The following is a 21,492-nucleotide window of genomic DNA, read 5'->3' as shown; positions in this document are numbered from 1 at the left end:
TCCACTTTCGATATTATTAAAGAGAAATCTTTATTATTTATGTAAGAAAGTGTATAACAGGTCTCATTACAATCATAGAGAAAGATAAAACACTAAAATGTCATTGTTTTAAGATGAATTTAACTTCAAAAACACCTATACAGCTTTCCTTTTTGTGGGTTGGATTACTCTGTTTAAGAGCCCAAAAATGTCTGTCATGGTAGCCCAAAAGGCCCCAAAGGTCTCAAAGTCCACAATATGAATTATGCTATTTTTTTTCCTATAACATTTCCTAATAATTCTATCAATTAAGGAAACACTAAAAATATTAATTATTAATTAAGATGTAAATTTTTTAATTTATATTTTTAATAAATATATTCCATTTCGTATTCTTTTCCGTAAGTATTTTATTTAAATATGGTATTTTAACAAGTTTTTAGTCCAAGTTTATCAAATAACTGTAATGGTTTACCGGGTTGTCAAACTCAAAAAAACAAAATTAATATAAATATATTTTACCTATTAAAATTTGAAACTCAAGAATTTAAATAAAATCACTGAAGATTCAATTCTTAAAATTATAAAACTTTATCTATTATAAAATAGTTTTAAAAACTATAACTGCGTAATTGGATAACATAATGATCTTTACTGAACAATAATTAAAATTTCAACTTCGTAATGAAGAAAAAAAAAGTACCAAAACACAATAATAAAGTATGGTAATATAATTGCGGTAAATAAGATCAAATTACGTTTTTATAAAACAAAAAAATTACAGAGCATTATATTTACGTTATATATTTACTTAATATAAAATTTAAACTCACTCTAATCAAAACATGTTTATAGATTTCCAAGTTTCATAAAATATAAATTCTTATCATTCATAAATTACACTAAAATATTTAAATTATTATTGATTTGATGTGGGTGAAGAATAGGAGTGATGTATTTGAAAAACATTGATGTTAAAGACACAGGATAGACTCGAACTATGTAAAGGAAATAGAATTATGTACTTTCTTTAATAAATTAAAAGCATCTTCAACATTTTGAATAAACAGTTTAATTATTGCAACATGATGTGACCCACCAATATTCTTTGATCTTATCAGATTCTTGGCACCTGTTACAGTTTTATATATATTAATATTCTGAGTATGGTGAATATTTTTTAATCCATGGTTGCTTCATCAACATATTTATTGTTGATTGAACTTAATTGTAGTCTTAAAATAAAATTAATTAGTGGTTTTGCTAATTCATAATAATGAGTCTCAATTAATTCAGATAAGTTTTCTCTAGTTAGTATATTTAATCTGTAAAGTTGAAATCTCAAATTTTATATAAGATAAACATAACTTTTTAGTTTTTAAGTTAAGTGATGTTGATATATGATGCTCTTGATTAAAGTAGGATGGTTCTGGCTTTCCAAGTTTTGGCATCATATGATTAAGATATTATTACTTTCTATATTTTGAGATCAAAGTATAATGTTGATTATATAAGGACAATCTATAAGTATAAGACATTTGTCAAACAAGAACAAAAACTGTCGAGTCACCAAGCAATGTAAAAATGTATGGAAATTGGCCACTTTGGAAATATGTTTCCATGCCTGCACACTAATCATTCTGACAAGCATATATTATATTATAATATCGATGGGTCGATTAGATTGTATATACATCTAGATGTTAATGGATAATTTATTTTTTTAAAAAATTTAAAATATTCTGTAATAAAATATATGAATTAAATCACGTTTTCACTGTCAAGTTATAACAGTAACACATATCAGTATATCACTGATGTTATTATGTTATTCTACTTCTTTCACGAATCTTCATATTTAAAAAAAAATAAAAGATTTTAAAAATCACGAATTGACATAACATTATTAATAAAAAAATTCAAATTACATCAAATTTTAAAAAAATCAAATAAAATTTATTAAAATTTGAGAACGTTTATATTTTTTATTCAATATAGTAAATATTATGTATGAAAATTATTTTTTTTATATTAAATATACACGTAGAAGAAATATATATTAAGATCAAAATACAAGTAAATAATAATAACAAATTAATTAAAATTAAAAAATAAAAATAATATGTTTAAACCTTTTTAAATAAATATAAAAATTAATTGAGAGTTTAAACCTTTAATTCTTATCTTTTCTTGAATTTCATACATATTTTCTATTTTTAAACATATATTTATTACCTATTTTACCCTTAAAATTTGTTTGGTAGCTCATAAGGTGAAACTTGCTCTATCATTAAATCTAATCACAAAATTTAACTTGTAAGTATTATTATAAAAAAAACAAAATCAGTTAGATTTTATTCAATATTTATGAAATACATACAAGTCAAAACAAATTAATTATATTAATTCAAGCATGTCAGTTCAAAATTTAAAATTTAAAATTATATATGCAAAAATGCGTAGTAATGTAAGCAAATAGATACGAGAGTTGCCTATCAAAGCACATATGAGAAGATTACGCTTATCTGAATTTGAACTTAACTCGCACAATGAGACAGGTTTCTGCTACTTACCTAACTTTTACAGATAACAAAGAAATGAAATTAATATTTTCTAAATTTAAAAAAAAAAAAGAACAGAACTACATAAAATAGTGTTTACTAATTCATTTATATACAAATCAATTTTAACTTATAAAAAAATAATTGTATTTAACTTTATATTTTTATATTCTAAAAGTGATTAGGAAAAAGTTGGTCATATATGAACTTTGCTTTCAGCTTTTTGGAAGTTTAAAACTTTAATAGAAAGTTGGGTGAGGAAATTATACTACACCCCTCTAAAGATTTTTAAACCTAACTTTGGCCCATTCTTCAGTTACCTGTATTTATCTTTTTGCCAAAGTTTAAATCCATTTAAATTTCTAGAAGAAGTACAAGTATATCTCTATTCTTTATAAAATAAATGTCTTTCAATTTTAATGGATAATTTTTACCTTCTATGTTTCTAAACTTAGCATAAGTAATTTTGCGTATAAAATGAATGGGTTTAATTTTAAATATTTTCATTTCATAAAATCCAAAATTACTATTTTGGGTTTCTTACTTTCGTATTAAACTAAAAAAAACATACATTTTGAAAAATATTTTTTAAAATGTGTTACATACTGTTGTCGAATGTATGTGAGTATTATATAACCCTTTGTTGAATATAGAAAATGATTGTGATGATAATGAAAAAGTAAAAATATCAGTTTTACGTTTTCTTAATAAATAAAATGAAAACTCGTTGATATTCCAAGGATTATAAAACATGTATTTAAGTCTTTTCATTTTTATTATTTAATAAAAAAGGATTAAATATATTTTAAGTGTTTTAATTTTCAGTTAAAATTAAAATTATATTTTTTTAATTTTAAATCAATTTAGTCTTTAATATTTAGAATGAAATAAATTTACTCATTTTAATAAAATTTTATTAAATTTATACTATAACTCAAACGTTTTTTTTTATTAACATTGAAGAGAAAATATATTAAACATTATAAAACTCAAATCCTATTATAAGTTGTAAACGTTAAATAAATTAAATTTATATATTTCTAAAACTAGAAATTGATCAAAATAATAAAGAGAAATTATTTTTAATTTTTACATAAAAGGTGAAAAACATAACCTAATAAAAAATAATAAAAATAATCATAAAAAGATACAATAAATATATATATATATATATATATATATATATATATATATATATATATATATATATATATATATTACTATACGTGTGGAAGATAACATGATATCTGTTTGGTTAAAAAAAAATATTTGCAACTTGATATATTTAAGGTTTCTTTTGGGTTCTTTTTAACTACTCCGTTATATATCCTCAATAGAATTAATGAATGATTATTTACGTTAAGTGGGAATTGAACAAATATTCCATCTTAGTAAATTTATTATTTGAAACGTTTTACTTGTCATCGTTTTCTCCAGTGTGACAGAAGCTTTAGCCATTGAAATATTAAAACAATAAAGTTCCTTTGGCCATACATCAATGTCATACAAATAGCTGCACATTTAAAAGAACTAATTAAATTTATAAAATTCGTCTGTGACTTTTTACAGACAAGTTTATAAAAAGTAAATTTGTTTTAATTGATTATAGTAACCTGATTGGCGAACTTGAAAAAAAAAACAAGTTTTCATTATAATAATAATTTTCAGTAAACAGATGATTAAATCATGATGTTTAGGATAAGTAGAAGAAAGAAAGAAGAATCTTATCCACGTCTCTCTTTATTCTTTCCACAAAATCTAGTGTATCTACAGAAAGCCAGTGAAAAACAAAAAGCAGAGTTGTGTATTTTAAATAAGGTATAGTATATGTATGTATATATCCAAAAAATAAGTAATATACATCTCTAATCTCGCTTTAATTATTAATTATTAAAATAGATTTCAATGATTATAAATAACATAAGTTATATTTTACTTTTTCTGCTTCTTCTAAATTGGGTCTGGCATAAGCATTGAAGGAAAGTTATATCTACAAAATAAAAAAGATGATATTTTGAAACCCTGATAGAGTTTAATTTAAGCTGTTAATAAGATGAAAATTTTGCAGTGGAAAACACTGTTGACTGTAGAAGGAGCATGCGTGAGAATATAATAGACCAAAAGTCAGGAACAGGAAACAGGAATTATTGGGAAAGACAACGTGATCTTGATTTTTCCCAGATTAAGCCAAACAATTGAATCAGATTTAGCAATTTTTTTCAACAGACAGATTCAGTTATATATAACTTCTGAGAAATACCATAAAACTCTTAAACGTTTTCATCCGAATCCCCGACACAGACGAGCCAGAAGAAGGAACATCTGAACTTTTGTCTTTGTGCCACGTTTCCATTTCCATGAGCAACCTTCTTCGTAAGTTGTGACTTGTTTTTGTGGGATGAGCAGTGCTACTATAAAGAACAGATTAAACCTAAAACTTTTCAACGATACCACTCATCCTCGTATATTTTGTTCTTTGCTTAGTTGTATTTGTACAATTTAGTCCTCAGTATTTCAGTATTTTTGTATCATATACTTTAAACAACTTTCCCCTTTATAACAATCTATATATTACAGGCAAGTTTTCTTCTAAAAAATTACCTAAATTTTAAAATAAAATCATATTAAATAAGCATGTAAAAAGTATGCATTTGTTTAATTTATTACATAATTATTGTTAGACTTAACGAATAAATTGATTCAATTATGTGATTCATTGAAATATAATTATGAATCAAATGTGATTTAATAAATAAAAAGATTTATTAATAATTGTACACAAAATATAATACAAATATACACAAAAAATAAACCATCTTTATTATAACCTTTAAATTTTATATTAAATACAACTTTAAAGTTATATAATATAGGTAGATTATCACAAATAAAAATTCATTATAATAGTTAGTGATATCAATATGTGTTTATTAATTATGTATTTATTATTTTACTTAATTGTTAGAAAACATTCTCATGCAACTTGAAAGGGATATATATATATATATATATATATATATATATATATATATATATATATATATATATATATATATATATATATATATATATATATATATATATATATATATATATATATATATATATATATATATATATATATATATATATATATATATATATATATATATATAGCCCATATATAAAGATAGAAGTTTGAATACTTTTGCATAATATTTTATCTGCAATCCAGCCATGGAGACATCATCCGGTAAGTGTGTTTTGTTTCCCCCACCGGTTTAAGGATTCAATCCACCCAACCACACTTATTATAAAATACTTTTGTTCTATAATAATCTTCATATGAAAAACTTAATCTTGTAAGCACGACCACAGAAAGTGGTGCTGGTAGGAACCAAAAATAGTAGATGGATTACAGGCAATATGAACTCTCACGAAGAAAATAATTCTAACTACTGTACCAAAACGTGTATCAGTTTATTATTTACATGTATGACTAACTATAAAGAGCTTTGTCTTTTGCATTAAAAAAATTAGAGCTTTATCCTAAGTATCCAATTTAAATTATTTGTTGTTTGCTTTGCTGCATTAGCACTACTTTAAATTAAAATCTTGTCCTTTCCTCACACTCTTTTTGTGTGTTTCACTGTCGCACTGATGTTACTAACAATGTTATACTTATATACCACTGTTATTACACTACTTTCATGTTATTATTTCAACAATAAATCACGTTTAATTAATTGTCTACTTTTCTCTCTTGAATGAGAAAATAAGTATAGCTTTAGAATACAAAAATAAATGTCTCGCATAAGCATTGTTAACACAGTTCATGCTTGTCTCTATATAATGTCATTAAGTCATTCAGCTAAGCACAGATATATCCATCAGTACTCACCATAGCTGAAACAAACTCTCATCAAATGAGTCCTCGAAGTTTAATATTTCTAGTTCTCAGCTTCATTGCCTTCAATCCTTCAAATGCAAAACAAGAACAACCTTTTTCAATCAATATTGATAATTTTCTGGATAAAATTTATCTGTGGGGAGGTGAAGCACAATCCCAGATACTTATTTCAGGCCCTTTGGTACTGGCTGGAGTTCTGTGCTTCATAGCCTCAGCTATATCTAGTGCCGGTGGAATAGGTGGCGGTGGTCTGTTTATACCTATATTATCTATTGTAGCTGGTTTAGACCTGAAAACTGCTTCAAGTCTCTCAGCTTTCATGGTAACAGGAGGGTCAATTGCAAACGTTATGTGCAACATGTGCATCACAAGTCTTAAATTTGGTGGCAAGTCATTGATTGACTATGACATAGCTCTTTCGTCAGAACCATGCATGTTGTTGGGAGTGAGTCTTGGAGTTATTTGTAACCTTGTATTCCCAGAGTGGTTGATCACAGTACTGTTTGCCATCTTTCTTGCATGGTCTACGTCAAAAACTTGCAGAAGTGGGTTGATGCTTTGGAAGTCTGAATCGGATCAGATAAAGAAAATTGGAGTTGACGAACTTGAGAAGGGGCTGCTAGAAAACGAGACTGTTGAAGAAAGGAAAGTGTTAGCAGTAGGACATGTGTACAAAGAAAATAATGAACCAAAAGATGTTGAGGTGCCTGTTCCTCTTCTGTCTTCTCAAGGAAATAGGAAAGTGAGGATCCCTTGGTTGAAATTGATGGTCTTACTTTTGATCTGGTTCTCTTTTTTCTCCGTCTATCTTCTCCGTGGCAACAGATATGGACAGGTGAAGTGTCTTTCTTTTTTCTTCACTGATTCTAAAGTTTGCAAGAGTAAAATAAATATTTTTAGTTATTAATAAAAAATATTAATTGATGATATTTTGATATATTTACAAATTGTAAGAACTATTAAACTCGGATTATTTATTTATCTGCTAAATTGGGTAGCTCGAAGACTGCTTGTTTTCATTATAACTTTTTAATAAAATAATAAATTTCTTAAACTCGCACTTATAAAGGTGTTGTTAGGCACAGAAGAAGTATCTCACCAAGCTTACCGAGTAAAAGTTTAGTCTTCTTATGTGCTATTTTTAGTTTTATGGTCCCTTCCATGATGGAAGAGCCGACACTGTAGTTTTACTTATAATGACTATAAAATTCATAATTGTCAATCACATGACAATTATGATTGGATTATATTAAAAGAAAACTTTTATTTAGTGTGTGCTTTAATTGAATTGTAGTAATATTTTCTTAATGCAAACATAATCAGTTGTTCAAACTATGCAGGGAGTCATTGAAATGGAGCCATGCGGTGTGGGATACTGGATTCTGTCATCGGTTCAAATACCTCTTGCTGTGGTTTTCACTGCTTGGATTGTATTTAGAAAAGAAAGCCTTAGAGACCGAACTCTTATGCAAGAGGTTCTTAAGCAGCATACCTTGAAAAAGTAGTTTTTTCTTTACTAATCTTCACTTACACACTCTTTCATCTTCATTCTGCTTACAGATAACTGATGTGAAGGTGACAGCAATCACCAAAAATAGACCATCAAATATACTTCTTTTTCCGTCAATGGCACTATTAGCAGGGATATTGGGTGGTGTCTTTGGAATTGGTGGTGGAATGCTGATTAGTCCACTTCTTCTTCAGGTTGGAATAAAACCTGAGGTAAGTTCACAAGCTTTGTTGGATGTCGTTTACACTGTCAAGTAAACTAGTTACTAGTATTTATCAGGCAATTTTTGTGTGTAGGTAACAGCAGCAACATGTTCTTTCATGGTTCTCTTTTCTGCTACCATGTCAGCATTGCAATATCTGCTGCTGGGAATGGAACATGTAGAAGCTGCACTAATCTTGGCCATAATGTGTTTTGTTGCATCACTTGTTGGGTTATTAGTGGTTCAGAGAGTAATTAGGAAGTATGGAAGAGCCTCTATAATAGTTTTCTCGGTTAGTGTAGTGATGTTTGTGAGTAATGTTCTAATGACTAGCTTCGGAGCCATAAAGGTTTGGACAGACTATGAATCACGGGAATATATGGGGTTCAAACTACCCTGTTGAAAACAGTTTTGTTAGACCAATTTGTGAATCCTTTCATGTCATCAATATCATAGGTAGTCATGAATCGAGAATAACCTTGGACCTTCTATTTCAAGACTGAGAAAGACAAATGTGCTACTTGACAAAGTAACGAGAGAGGATCCAAATCCTTATTTTGTATGACCACATGCTTATTGCTAGGGTATTCATAAGAAATGTTAGAATTCGGGACATGCTTCAACTTTATGGTATTCTTATTTATATGCACGCGAAAGAACATATCAAAACTTCCTATGAATTGAAAGATGCCTAGTTCGTTGCATGTTTCTGACCAAAATAAATGGGCGAATACAATCCAAAAGGGAATACAAAAATTGAAGAGGTCATTAACTATTCAAGATCCAAATGAAAGAAACCCAGAAAAGTTATCAAAATCTAGCCTCTACAACCAATAACACGTTTTGGAAAGACTATAAATCAATACAAAGTAAAGTAACCGGTGGATACGGCTAATAAATGAACTTTAAGTCTACCTTTAGTGACGTTTCCAAGTAATGTTCTAATTTTGGAGCCATAAAGTTTTGGAAAGACTATAAATCAGGGGAATATATGGGGTTCAAACTACCCTGTTAAAAGCAATTTCTTAATTGCGTAGTTATCAAGAATTACCTATTTCTGTTAAAATTACTTGAGTTTGTTGGATCCTTATTTGTATAGCTACTGCTCTCAGGATTTTAATTGAACACTTTCTCATTCTGAGATCAATGGAATGGATAATTTCTCTCCCAAGTTCTCCCTATTCATATCTCTAACTTGTTAGAAACAGTTTTGTAGGATCATATACAAAATCACAAAGATTTAATTCATTTTAAACCTTTATGTTCTTCTTTTAAAGAGAAACTTATTTAAACAAAGCATTCACCGAAAGCTGGTTGGTTAGTTATCATAAAGTTGCCTCTATAATCAGTAAGACTTTTCTTCTACATTTCACAAATGCAAAAGCAATAGCACAAAAAGTGAAGATAAATTCCGTTTCTCCAAAAAAAGAGTGTCTTTGACAAGTTATGCAACCGGTGGCCGGAGTACATGGTCCTGTGAGGTGTCAACAGCAGCAGGTGGTAAAAACTGCCACATGGCAACTCCTGGGTAGCCCATGAAGGGCACCAACTTTCTACCAACAACTTGTCCTGGTGCAGGAACTGCAGAAAGAAAGCTAGGTTGTAACTTAAAGGCCTCAATCTTCTGCTCAAGGTTATCTTTTTCTGCTTTTAGTTGCTGCTTCTCCTCACGAAGCTCATTCTTCTCAGCCTATACAAACACCAAAAGTATATGGTCATAGGTAAGATTAACCATCATGTTAAACAAATGTGTGTTAAAAAGAATGTGATAGAATCAGACAAACAGTGTTGCTAGCATTTATCAAGTAAATGTGCATGCTAAGTATGAAATACCATGTTATGCAGTTACATTTACACACCTTCAGTTCATTGATTTTCCCTTGTAGATTCTTAATGGACTCTCGTAGCTTCTGAGCTTCCTCTCGTAACTGAGACACCGTTCGAACTGCATCACTTAATATAACAGCCTTTTCCATTTTGAGAGGCCTTGCAGGGTCCAGGACAGACCCCAGTTCCAAAAACCTTTAAACAGTGTTCAGAAAAAGTCACATCAGAGATATAGATCAAACAAGAAACATACAAAATAAGAGGACCATGAATGAAAAAAAAAAGTGTAGTAGTAGAGATGCCTGTCATTGAGTCTATCCCTTCTCATTTTCTCTTTACATGCTTTTGAACCAGGTGACCTCAGACTGTAATAAGATTTTAAAGACAAACTAATGAGATGATTTAGGAAACATATATAAGGAACAGACAATTGTGTTTGGTTTGATGCTAAGAATAATCAGAATTGATTTTGACAGTAAGAAAATTCGATTTTATAAAGATATAGATGTTTGCTTGTTAACCCATATAAATTGGTTTTGTTCCAAAATCTCAGTTTAAGTAGAAATAATAAAAGATAATTTTTAGGTATGGAAGTGAAAAATTTAAACTAAATTTTAGAACAAACTTACTGTCCAAACATGAATAATTTTAATTAAAAGAATTCAATTTTACAAACACTCAAAATCAATTTTGGAAAGTTATAATTCCTTATTTTATTATTATTATTGAGAAAAATATATAAAATAAAATGCTTTCATCAGGATGATATTTTTCCTTTATATGTCTTCATTTTATTTATATTTTCAAAGTTATTTAAAATTTAAAAATGTTCACATAATTATAAACGAAAAAATTGTTAGTAACTAAAGAATTTCATAAATGTTAACTGTGTAAACATTTAAAAATAGAAAGGTCTGTAAATTATCAGAAAAATGTATTAATATTTCAATTTTTGACTAAGAAAATGATTATACATATCAAGTAGGGTCGATTTCAAAAGCCATGCTTCTTTAAAAATTAAGCATATAAAAACACAAGTTTTTCATATAAGTTTTGGGTAATCACACTGATATAAAAACCAAGAGCAAATGTAGCATGCAATAACCAAACAAGTTAATGGTATAATATAAAAATAAAAGCAACTGTCCGAAGAAGCCAAAAAAATGATTTAAATCAAAGTCATTAAAAATTCTTATCTTAAATAGCATACCGTTTCTTTGACCCGTTTTCCTTGAAACCATCCGAAATTCCCAATGGGTCATCTACGTCCGCACTGCAAAAATGACCATTAAAAACTCACTTGTTTTGGGATGAAATTTTTAAATAACTTTAAAAATAAAAATAATTACAAAACAGAAAGTTAAGTAAAAATGTAAAATGTCGTCCACATTATCCATTGTTATGAGCAAAAGACAATGACAAAATGAAGAGGCAAATGTATCATCTACAACAGATAGAAAAACATAAGTACATGTTTATGTTCCTTCAAAAAAGGACTGATACAATTGTAATGTAGGCAGTGGTGTAAATGTGCAAAGCAAGTGCAGCCTTTGCAAAAAAGTTGTAGATAGAAAAGAGAAGCATAAATGGTTGAAGTATGGAGTAACCTGAAGGTGGGAGGAGGAGAGGAAGAAGACCAAGAGAAATTGGGTGGGTGTAGAGTGGGGAAAGAAATGCTGTCTAGATAATCATAATCCAACACCCAATCACTGTTACTCATCTCCACCCAAAAGGGTTGCCAGAGTTAGGAACAAATAAAGATGTGACGAACGATTTTCTGTATACAGAGAAAACAAAAATATATGGAAGAAGATGGTGTTTGATACGAGAGACTCACATTGGGACATCAATGCCCATCCAACTATCACTTCCCACCACAAACTCACATTCTCTTTTATTTTATATATATTTCCCTCAAAAATATGCAAAATAATATGTACCGGGGCCTTCCAATTTCACTGGCCCCACATAAAAACATCAAAGGAATTACCAACTTTACACTTCCTTTCTAAACATAAAATTCAAGCAATGACTCAAAATAACTGTTTAGTTTTGAAATCACAATTTTTAGCTTAATATCAATACATCAATTAGGACCAACAAACATGGACAGCTTACATCAAATTCATATCACCATTCAAACATAGCATACTCGGTGGAAGTAAGTTTATTTTGCAAGAAATTGGCTCGTTTGCAAACAAGTTCTAGTTCATGTTCTTTTGATCCTTATATTACAGAATCAGCTTATTTTAGTCTCTCAAATCTCACGCGTACAGTCTTTAATCTGTGACTACACATACACTTACATTTTAATTTAGTCTATAATCTTAGATTATATTGACTAAAAACGGGTTAAAAAATATACTAATATAAACTAAGAAACATAACTTTTGTGTATAAACTAAAGATTGTGATTTAACAGTTTTAAAGATAATCCTGCCCACTCAACGATTAAGTCGCAATTTCACACAAAGAATACCTTGAAAATATTCATATGTATATTTCATTAGCAAAAGAACAAGTGAATTCACAACATCCAAGGGAAGAGCAGCATGAAACCACAACAACCGGAAGTACAGAATGTAAAATTTGGCTGATACAAAAAAGCTGCGGATATAAGCATTAACCAAACTATATTTGAACTGGTACTCAAAATACAACATCACGAAAGGCTTTGACTCGGGGTTCCATCGGGCAGTGCAGGACCACAAGTGCATATTTAGCAACTTGCAACAGCAGAATATAGAATATCACACAGATGTTAACTATGCCAGTGAGACACGAGTGGACTGAGCAAGCCCATCTATCCTTTTCTTTATCTCTTCTGGATTCGCACCAACTACCTTGTCCACAACAGCACCGTTATTCAGCAGCAAAAATGTTGGCATTGCCTTTACATCCATTTTGGTGGCCACTTCCTGACCCCCACAAACAAATTCAATGTATTTAATTACCATAATCAAACAATAACAAAACCATTAGAGAAAATCACACATCACTTCACTTTTTGTTTCAATGCTCCAAGCATCAATATGATATCGCAAAAAGTATGTTATGATATCTAATCAGTCAATTACCAACATGCATAACATAGGTTCATTTTGATCAGCAGAATATATATATATATATATATATATATATATATATATATATATATATATATATATATAGTTCTTTGTTGAGTAGAAAAACCCCAAATGTAAAACAGTGCTTTAAATCCATGTCAGTAATCAATATCTTAAGGATTACGGGAGCAAATAGAACGTACAAGGCAGGTAGAGTTCTACTCTTTTTGATCCTACACGAAGCTGAAGCTAAAAGCTAAAAGCACACAATGCTCATTAACAAAACCAATTGTTGAACCATATTCCTGATCCACATGGTACTAGACAAATTGTTTAGGATGCATATTGTTGGGAATTTTTTTACCAAAGATATGAATTTCTCGTATAAAAAACCTACCACCCGCAACATAAAACTTTATGACTCTATGTTTGTAGTTTTTTTTTTCTTGTGTGTCACTCAACTTTTTCATGTTTACTCGTTGAGGAACTTTAAACATACTTGGATTCCTAATGCATATTACATATATTATACTATTCAATAAGTTGTTGTCAACTTGCTCCAACCAATAATGAGGTTAAACAACCCCGTACAAGATTATTGGTACAATTCATTATGTACATTAATGATGGCACAATTTTCTTAATAGCAGCAATCATATTCTACAGGATTGGTTGACTCCGTTTTTACTTGAAGTTAAACAACCCCATTCAACAAACATTTTACAAGAATCACATGGCGGTCCCTAAATTATACTAACCTTGAACACGTTCCTCCATTTACTGCTCTATCCCAACCAACGATTATCCATTTAAGAATATAACATGGAAAAATAAAATCCCAACATTACGGCATCATTTGATCCATGATGCTGACCTACCAAATGAAGAAATTCTTGGAGGTGGTGGTTGTCAAGCATTTTTTGCATTTCTTTAGTGAGTGTGATTGGAGAGGAATGCTCATAAATACTTCAATTCACACTGATCAGAAAATTCTTGATATCAATCTCAAAAGAGATTACATCCCACATCACATCCATACATGCATAAAAACGTACCAGAAACAGAAAGTAGTAATTAACTAAGAGATACCATTTAACCTTTTTCTTTTTATAACAACTCGTCTTATACCAGGTTTGTTCTCCAATTTCTTCCTATCTTATTTGCATGAACTGTTATCTGTTATTGAAACATTTAAAAAAGGAATGCAAGGCCGACAAGGATCAGGTTAAAGGGGAGGAGGGAGTTTACCTTGACTTCATCAACATCAACTGTGAGAAACAGAAGATCCGGATAGCTTGAAGCCAGATCATCAAAGACAGGACCCATAGTCACCGAGGGTATGCACCATGAAGCAGTGAAGTGAGCAACAACCTATGTCGATCAATTCCACAAAATACATAAAGCCATAAGTAAATTATTATACTCTTGTTTTCTATCCACCAGGTGAACAATAAAGAAAGCCAGCAATCCAAATTAAAACAAACTTAGAAAATCAAAATCCAAAAACCAAAGTGAACTTTGTAATTAACTTGAACCCCAAATACCCTTTTGCTCACTCTTTCCAGACGATAAAAACAAAAATTAAAAGATCCAATTTTGAAAAATAATGAGTATCTTACAGGAGAATTCTGAGTAGTGGCCTGGGTGACATAGAAATCCCATGACTGCAAAGAATCAATTACCACCACCCTTGATTTGTTCTGCTCTGAGGCTTCCATTCTCTCACCCAATTGACTGTACTCCAAAGGAGAGAACTTTGCAGCTTCCTTGTTCAGAGTTGAACAATATATATTAATCTGTACAAGAAGGGTTATTTTAGATAAGATTGACTTTAATAATTTATCTTCAATGGATTAGGAAGACCCACCTAGTACCCTTCTCACCGCCAACTTGATTTACAAGACAAGGATCTTCGGTCACAAAACAAATTAATTCAAAATAACATATCTTTAAATAATGAAAATTTGTTTAGAATTAAAATAAGTTTTTTAAACATTTTTTAAAATATTTTTTCCTTGTTAAAATAGAAAAATTATTATAGAAAATTCAATTGATAATTCATCATTCATCAATATATGGGGTCCCCTGTTTTTGGTTGAACGGATGATACATCAAGCAACAGAATCTGATTCCTTTCTCTTTTCCCAGAGAAAAAAAAAAGTGATAGAAGTGAAAATAAATAAAAAGAACCGTACTTTCTTAGCACAAATATCTTCTATAAAATTTTATTCTATTTCATTATATAAAAAGGTTTCAGAGTATCCTGTTATTTGTCACGCAGACTAATGATGTGAATCGACTACCAATTGTATTGCCTTGTCTACTAATTTATTATATAATTAAGAAAAAAATTACTACAGAAAATATTAATCTAATCATGTACTATGACACCTGATTATTATTTGGGTCAAGTTTATTAGCATATTTTTCAATGGAGACAAGTGTGCTTATTAGGGGTAAATAAGAATATATGATTTTAGGGGTACAGGAAGAAAAAATGAGGTGTACAACGAAATACCAGACAAAATTAATAGGTTTTGGGCTTGGAGTGAGTTTGACGTTCAACCCACTGACATTATCAGTTAAATATTTGTATTGCTTAACTATTATGTGAAAAAATATTGAATAATCACTTATTACATTGATGTTGTGTGTGATTATTGTCTGATAAATCGTGTTTTTAAAGTTTTGTAATTTTCTTAATTGAAATAAACATGCTTACTTTTTCAAAAATGCTTTTCTGTGAAAATATCTCTAATGGAAATTTCGAAGTCAATCAGAGATACTTTTATTTTTTATGGAACATTTAAAATTATACCTTATTATTATCATATATTTTATCATTTAATCTATTGTCGTTTTTAGGGATGTACTTTTTACTATATTTATTTACACTAACTATTTAATCTAGTTAGAAAAATATATTTTAAATCTCAGTATTTTTACTTTTCTCGAAAATATTAAAAATCGTATCTAGGTAAAAATTTATTATTATGTGAGCTAGACTATATTTATTAGAGTTTTTAGATTTTTACTCAATCTGAATACAAGATAATTAAAAATCAATTAAATAAAGGTTAGACATTAGGTTATGTTTTTTCTTTCTTTTTCTCTGTCTCTCACAAACACATTTGTTCTGATTGTTTTCTTTTTAAACGTATTCTCTATTATTGTTGTTCTCCAATGGATTTAAATATATTTATGAAACATGTTACTATTTTAAGAATATTTGTATAAATTTTAATCAAATAAACAACATTACAACACTCGGCATTCTTATCAATTCTCAAATTACTCTCCCTTGTGTGTATAATTGAAATCAAACAAGTAAACAAAAACCCAAATATATATGTAGAGAGAGACTGTGTAAAAAGATTACAAATTCATACATAGTGAAACCAATGAAAGATGTGAATACTTTAAAAATATTTTTAATCAAGTATAAATTTTAGCTAGAATAAAATAAATATCTATATATATATATATATATAATACACTTCTTATATTATAAATCTGGATTCTTATTTATTTATTTTTGGTTTTTGTTCATATATTTAATTTTTAACTACTTATGCCTTTTCCTTCTATTACTTTTTATATATAAATTTAAATGTATATCAAGATTTTCAATAATTAAAAATAATATTATTATTCCATGTAGGATAGATATGATTGTATTTTTTTTTTTTGAATTATATTGATTATAATATAATGGGTTAAATATCAAGCAATTTTGGTTTTAGTCCCTCTTTTAAAGTAAGGTACATTTTAGTCCTCCTCCTTAAGGAAACTTTGATTTTAGTAATCCAAAACTAACACCGTTAAAAATCAGCTGATGTGGCTAACGGTAGACTCACACGATTTTTTTTTTGCGCTGAGTCAGTGTTTCTCATCTTTTCTCCCTCTCTCTCCCTCGTCTCTTCCTTCCATCTTCCACTCAATTCGAAGGAGAGGGACTACAAAGGCCAGTCCGACAGCTACCGATCGATGGAGAAAGACATCCTCCCATGGATAGGCCGCCGTGTTCATCATTCAACTCCGCTGCCAAAGCACGACCTCCGAATTACAGTCCCTCACGAGCATCGCCATCGAAGGCAGACGTGACTGGAGGCCTCTCGCCCATGTAAGCGCTGATGACGCCGGAATCCACCGTTGGCAACCTCATAGAGGTGGCGCTGTGACAGTACGTGAAGGAAGGTCACTGGTTGCCCTTCGGTCTCTGAACTTTTATTCGTTGTGGGGTCTGGAGATCTCAACAAAAAATCGTTGCTTCGCTTTAGTTAAAGTGGACTTCCCATTGGTCGATACTGCTATAGGAAAGTGCTTCAATTCAGGGTTGTGGGTTCGTGATGTGCTAGCCTCCCTATCAACCATAAGGGAATCCTTTTAAGCTAACTACGCTTGACTTAAGCAAACAAAATCTTTTTGGAGAATTACCGCTTGAGCTCTTGGGATTGCCCAATTTGCAAGTTACAATGAGTTATCTGGTGATGTGCCTAAAGGATTTAGTAGTTTGACGAGCTGGCAATATATTAATCTCAATTCTAATATCTTTTACATGTTTATTCCTGAAAATTATGGCTTTCTTCATTCCTTGCTTATTCTTTCGTTGTCTGGTAATGATGTTATAGCAGTAGTCCCTTCAGAAATCGAAAGTTGCTCTGATATTGAAAGTCTTAAGCTTGGATCAAACACTATAATAGGTCGCATTCCTGTCGATCTATCTCGTCTCACCTTTTTAAGAGTGCTTGACTTTGGTGGAAACAATCTAACTGAAGATTACCTAAGGAAATCTTCAAATGCTTGGGGCTAACAACTTTGCTAGTAGATTACAACCATATTTCCGAGGGTGGGGAGGTTGGGTGAAAGATGGAAGGAAGAGACGAGGGAGAGAGAGGGAGAAAAGATGAGAAACACTGACTCAGTGCAAGAAAAAAAAAATCGTGTCAGTCTATCGTTAGCCACATCAGTTGATTTTTAGCAGTGTTAATTTTGGAGGACTAAAATCAAATTTTATTTAAAGAAAAGGACTAAAATGTACCTTATTTTGAAATAGGAAACTAAAACTAAAATTGTTTAATAGTATAGATAATAAAAACATATTTAATCCTAAACAGAAATAATAAATTTAATAATTGAAATATTGAGAAGTAGTGAGAGAAAGATATCAATGGTCTTTTTGAATAAAGTAAAATATGGCCAACTTTTATTGGTGTGCTGAACGGTTGACCTTTTCCTTTCACTTATACCCTTTTCACCCTTTCTTTCTTTTTGTCATTTATATATAAATAAATAAATAAATAAATATATATATATATATAAAGTTCCATTATCAGTTTTATTTACTTTTATATTTCTCATTGTTGTTTTCAAAACCCTAATCAGACATTCACTAACCCTAATTCTTCCTGTCCATGGCGCAGAAGCAGAAGCGTCCTTCCCCTCTGGATGAGCCACCCACGGCTTCTTCTTCAGATTCCGAGGAAGAAGAAACGCAAAAACCATCTTCTCTGCGGCATGGAAACGAAGAGGAAGAAGCTTCGTCGGGAGAAGATGAAGAATCCTCTGGAGAAGAGGCAGAAGATGACGATCTTCCACCACCCATCACCAAAACCAACCCTCCACCCGCTCCCACGAAGCCTCATCCCGAATCCGCATCTTCTGATTCCGAAACAGAATCCGAATCAGAGACCGAGTCGGAAACTGAATCCACTCCTGCGAAGGCGGTAAAGCCTCTCGCGACAAAGCCCATGGACCAGGCCCAAAAGCCCAAGGTCCTACCTTCTCCGGCGCCACCCAAACCGGCTGTGAAACGCCCCGCCGATAACAGCAACGCCCACGTCGCGAAGAAAAAGAAGAAATCCGGCGATTCTTCTTCTTCCCCTGCCGCTTCCGACGAAGAGATGGAGGAAGGGAAGAAGTCCGGCGATCAAATGAAGAAGTTTCAGAGGCTGTGGAGCGAGGAGGACGAACTCGCCATTCTCAAGGGCTTGGCTGAGTTCACCTCCAAAACAGGGAACGATCCTCTTAAGTTTGCGGGTGGCAATGCTTTCCATGATTTCTTGAAGAAGTCGCTGCATGTGGAAGTTACCAGCAACCAGCTGAAGGAGAAGGCTCGGAGACTAAAGAAGAAGTATGAGATCGCTGCAGTGAGAGAGAATAGCGCTGATGGCCTTATATTTGCAAAGCCGCACGATCAGAAAACGTTTGAATTGTCGAAAAAGGTTTGGGGAAGTGAGCAAGATGGTGGAGTGGCCAATGGGGCAGTGGAAAAGCCCAAGGCTAACGGGAATGCTGCTAAGAGTCCGAAGAAGAAGGAAACCGGTAGCAGGAATGTGGCTTCTGCCAAGAAAACTAAACCTGAACCGAAACAGGAGACGGTGCCAGCGACGCGCATGGAGTTCAAGGAATCTGAAAAGATGCATATCGATCAAAAGACTGTTAATTGTGAAGTGAGTATGTTTTTGCATGCATTGTCCCACTTTAAAGAGGGTCTGGGTGTTTGTGGGTTGGACGAGGAGGATGTGAAGAAGGGGTTGGAATTGATTGGTGAATCGAAGAGGACAGAGTTGAGGGCAAAGTGGAAGAAATTACAACGTACTGAATTGGAACTTTTTGCTAATCGCTCAGAACTGATTGGGGAGCAAACTAAATTGATAGTTGAGGCACTTCGGTCGTCCAACCATTAGGATTCTCAATGTTGTTTGCTGTCTGTTTTTGGTACTGTGTCACATGTTCTGAGGATCTATCTCCTACGCATTATAATTTTGTGACTATGGTATAGTCTTGATTCGGTAGTATAGTATGTTGTTTAGTTATTGGCTATATGAAAGTGTTCTTCTAAAGTTCTTTGCATATTTTGTGACAATCGTTTCTGGTGTTTAACAGAGTTTATTTTCAAACGGATCTTTTATGGTAGTATGATCTTTTGGGTGTTTAGTCTACTCTAAATTCATAAGTATTTGTGGATTGACTATGATATTATCTTTTTATTCCTGTTGGTGACGTGCCAATGTGGCTCAAGACATGATGTTCATTTTGCGTTAAGAGACTGTTCTCCCTGTTGTGGTTATGTATTTTCCATGTTGGTCATCGATTCATTAGTTGGAATCAAGGATTTATTAGTTTGAATCAAGGGATTTATTATAGGTAGGCCTTATATGGTAATGTTATTTCCTCTGTAATGATGAATTCTGTTTTTTAAATTCCATTGGGATGATAAGGACAATCCTCCTTCTGTGATAATGTTTTTATCAAAGTGAAAATCTTATTACAGCAGCCGAGCATCGTTATTTTGAGTTGAGCATGTACAATTCTATTATTAATAATTACAATCTTCAATCGAAAAGCTAGCAACCCAGAAAACTTGTCCTAACTTGTAAATTTCTAATTTTTTAATGGCTACTGATGTTGAAGAGTTGTCTCTAAGTGCAGAGCTGTTTCCTTAATGTCTCTAAAGTGCAGAGTTTTTTTCGTAATGAGTGCAGGAGTATGATCGTTTCCTGCTAACATTACATTCTTTGTTGGGAAAATCTTCAGTATGATTTTAGAAATTTGCATGAAGTACTCTTTCAGAACTGATCGGTGTGTGAGTTTGGTTCATGTGTTATTTCTCTTAGCATTTAGCTGTTTCCAACTTTCTTATTCAATATCGGGGACTCCAGAACAAGAATTCAAAACCCTTTTATCTCTTTAAGCGCAACCCTTTTTGAATAGGTGTTTTAACAGGTTGTTGAAAGAGGTAGACAAGCGTTTTATTTCAATATCGTCACTTCCGTCCGTCCTTAGAGAAATTTTCTTTTTAGCAATGAGCTGCTGTCTGAATTTATGTATTGCCTTTCATAGATTAAATCAAGAAAATATTATTATTTTTTTAATTCAACGTCTTAGTTACACTATAAATTTAGCACTCTGGGTTTGATTATATGGAGGGCTGCCTTAAATCCCACTAAGATTGGGCCATTGGGGATTGGTTTGGATAGGTTGTATGAAGATTTAATTTTCATTGCCATCCTTAAGAAGGTTGTGGGTAGAGTTGCAGGCTGCGATGGACAGACCAATCGAAGGTTAAAAGGGATGACTTCTATCAGATTTTGAAGTGGTGGTTGTGTGGTATCAGGTCTTATCTCTCTTCCTTGTGAGCCCTTTATAAAACGACCAGTAGCCTCCTTAGTGTTGGACTGAGTTTATCTGTTCAAATTCTTGAATCACCAATAGAGGATGAAGATCTCTTTATGAGCAAAAAAACGGTTAGAATTTATTATGGATACAATGCAAAAGCCTTTGAAGGGCATTCTCCTTAGCCAGCAACATCTGCCAGAAAATAGGGAAAGATTCATAACGTTTAGATTAAGTGTTCTATCGTTGTAATTTGAAATAGCAGTTGCTGTTTCATTGAGAGTAATGGTATTATTTACACATACTATTGAACTCAGCCTCTTTAGATATCGAAGGATGAT

General features: G+C 31.3%; 4 protein-coding genes across 4 annotated transcripts; 2 read left to right on the top strand and 2 right to left on the bottom strand.

Annotated features, from left to right (window-relative positions):
* The first annotated feature begins 6,332 nt into the window (after positions 1-6,332).
* LOC108342463 (sulfite exporter TauE/SafE family protein 2) lies at positions 6,333-8,764 on the top strand. The gene is made up of 4 exons (XM_017580246.2): positions 6,333-7,264; positions 7,770-7,904; positions 7,990-8,151; positions 8,236-8,764. Exons 1-4 carry the CDS (start codon positions 6,446-6,448, stop codon positions 8,542-8,544), a joined length of 1,425 nt encoding a protein of 474 aa, XP_017435735.1. The 5' UTR covers positions 6,333-6,445; the 3' UTR covers positions 8,545-8,764.
* Positions 8,765-9,440: 676 nt separating this feature from the next.
* Positions 9,441-11,848, bottom strand: LOC108342344 (transcription factor ILR3). Its single transcript, XM_017580103.2, has 5 exons — positions 11,576-11,848; positions 11,179-11,241; positions 10,271-10,333; positions 10,001-10,163; positions 9,441-9,831 (listed from the first exon to the last, which is right to left on the bottom strand). The coding sequence occupies exons 1-5, from the start codon at positions 11,686-11,688 to the stop codon at positions 9,586-9,588; spliced, it is 648 nt and encodes a 215-aa protein (XP_017435592.1). The 5' UTR covers positions 11,689-11,848; the 3' UTR covers positions 9,441-9,585.
* A 596-nt stretch (positions 11,849-12,444) lies between these two features.
* On the bottom strand, positions 12,445-14,993 carry LOC108342020 (thioredoxin-like protein CXXS1). The gene is made up of 4 exons (XM_017579721.2): positions 14,901-14,993; positions 14,653-14,829; positions 14,282-14,404; positions 12,445-12,886 (listed from the first exon to the last, which is right to left on the bottom strand). The coding sequence occupies exons 2-4, from the start codon at positions 14,749-14,751 to the stop codon at positions 12,734-12,736; spliced, it is 375 nt and encodes a 124-aa protein (XP_017435210.1). The 5' UTR covers positions 14,752-14,829; positions 14,901-14,993; the 3' UTR covers positions 12,445-12,733.
* Positions 14,994-18,372: 3,379 nt separating this feature from the next.
* LOC108343054 (GLABROUS1 enhancer-binding protein-like) lies at positions 18,373-19,939 on the top strand. Its single transcript, XM_017581093.2, has one exon. The coding sequence runs from the start codon at positions 18,448-18,450 to the stop codon at positions 19,720-19,722; it is 1,275 nt and encodes a 424-aa protein (XP_017436582.1). The 5' UTR covers positions 18,373-18,447; the 3' UTR covers positions 19,723-19,939.
* Positions 19,940-21,492: the final 1,553 nt, after the last annotated feature.

Source organism: Vigna angularis, chromosome 6 (genome assembly GCF_016808095.1).
Source record: "Vigna angularis cultivar LongXiaoDou No.4 chromosome 6, ASM1680809v1, whole genome shotgun sequence".
Classification (NCBI taxonomy): Eukaryota; Viridiplantae; Streptophyta; class Magnoliopsida; order Fabales; family Fabaceae; genus Vigna; species Vigna angularis.
This window is presented reverse-complemented; position numbering and strand designations above follow the sequence as displayed.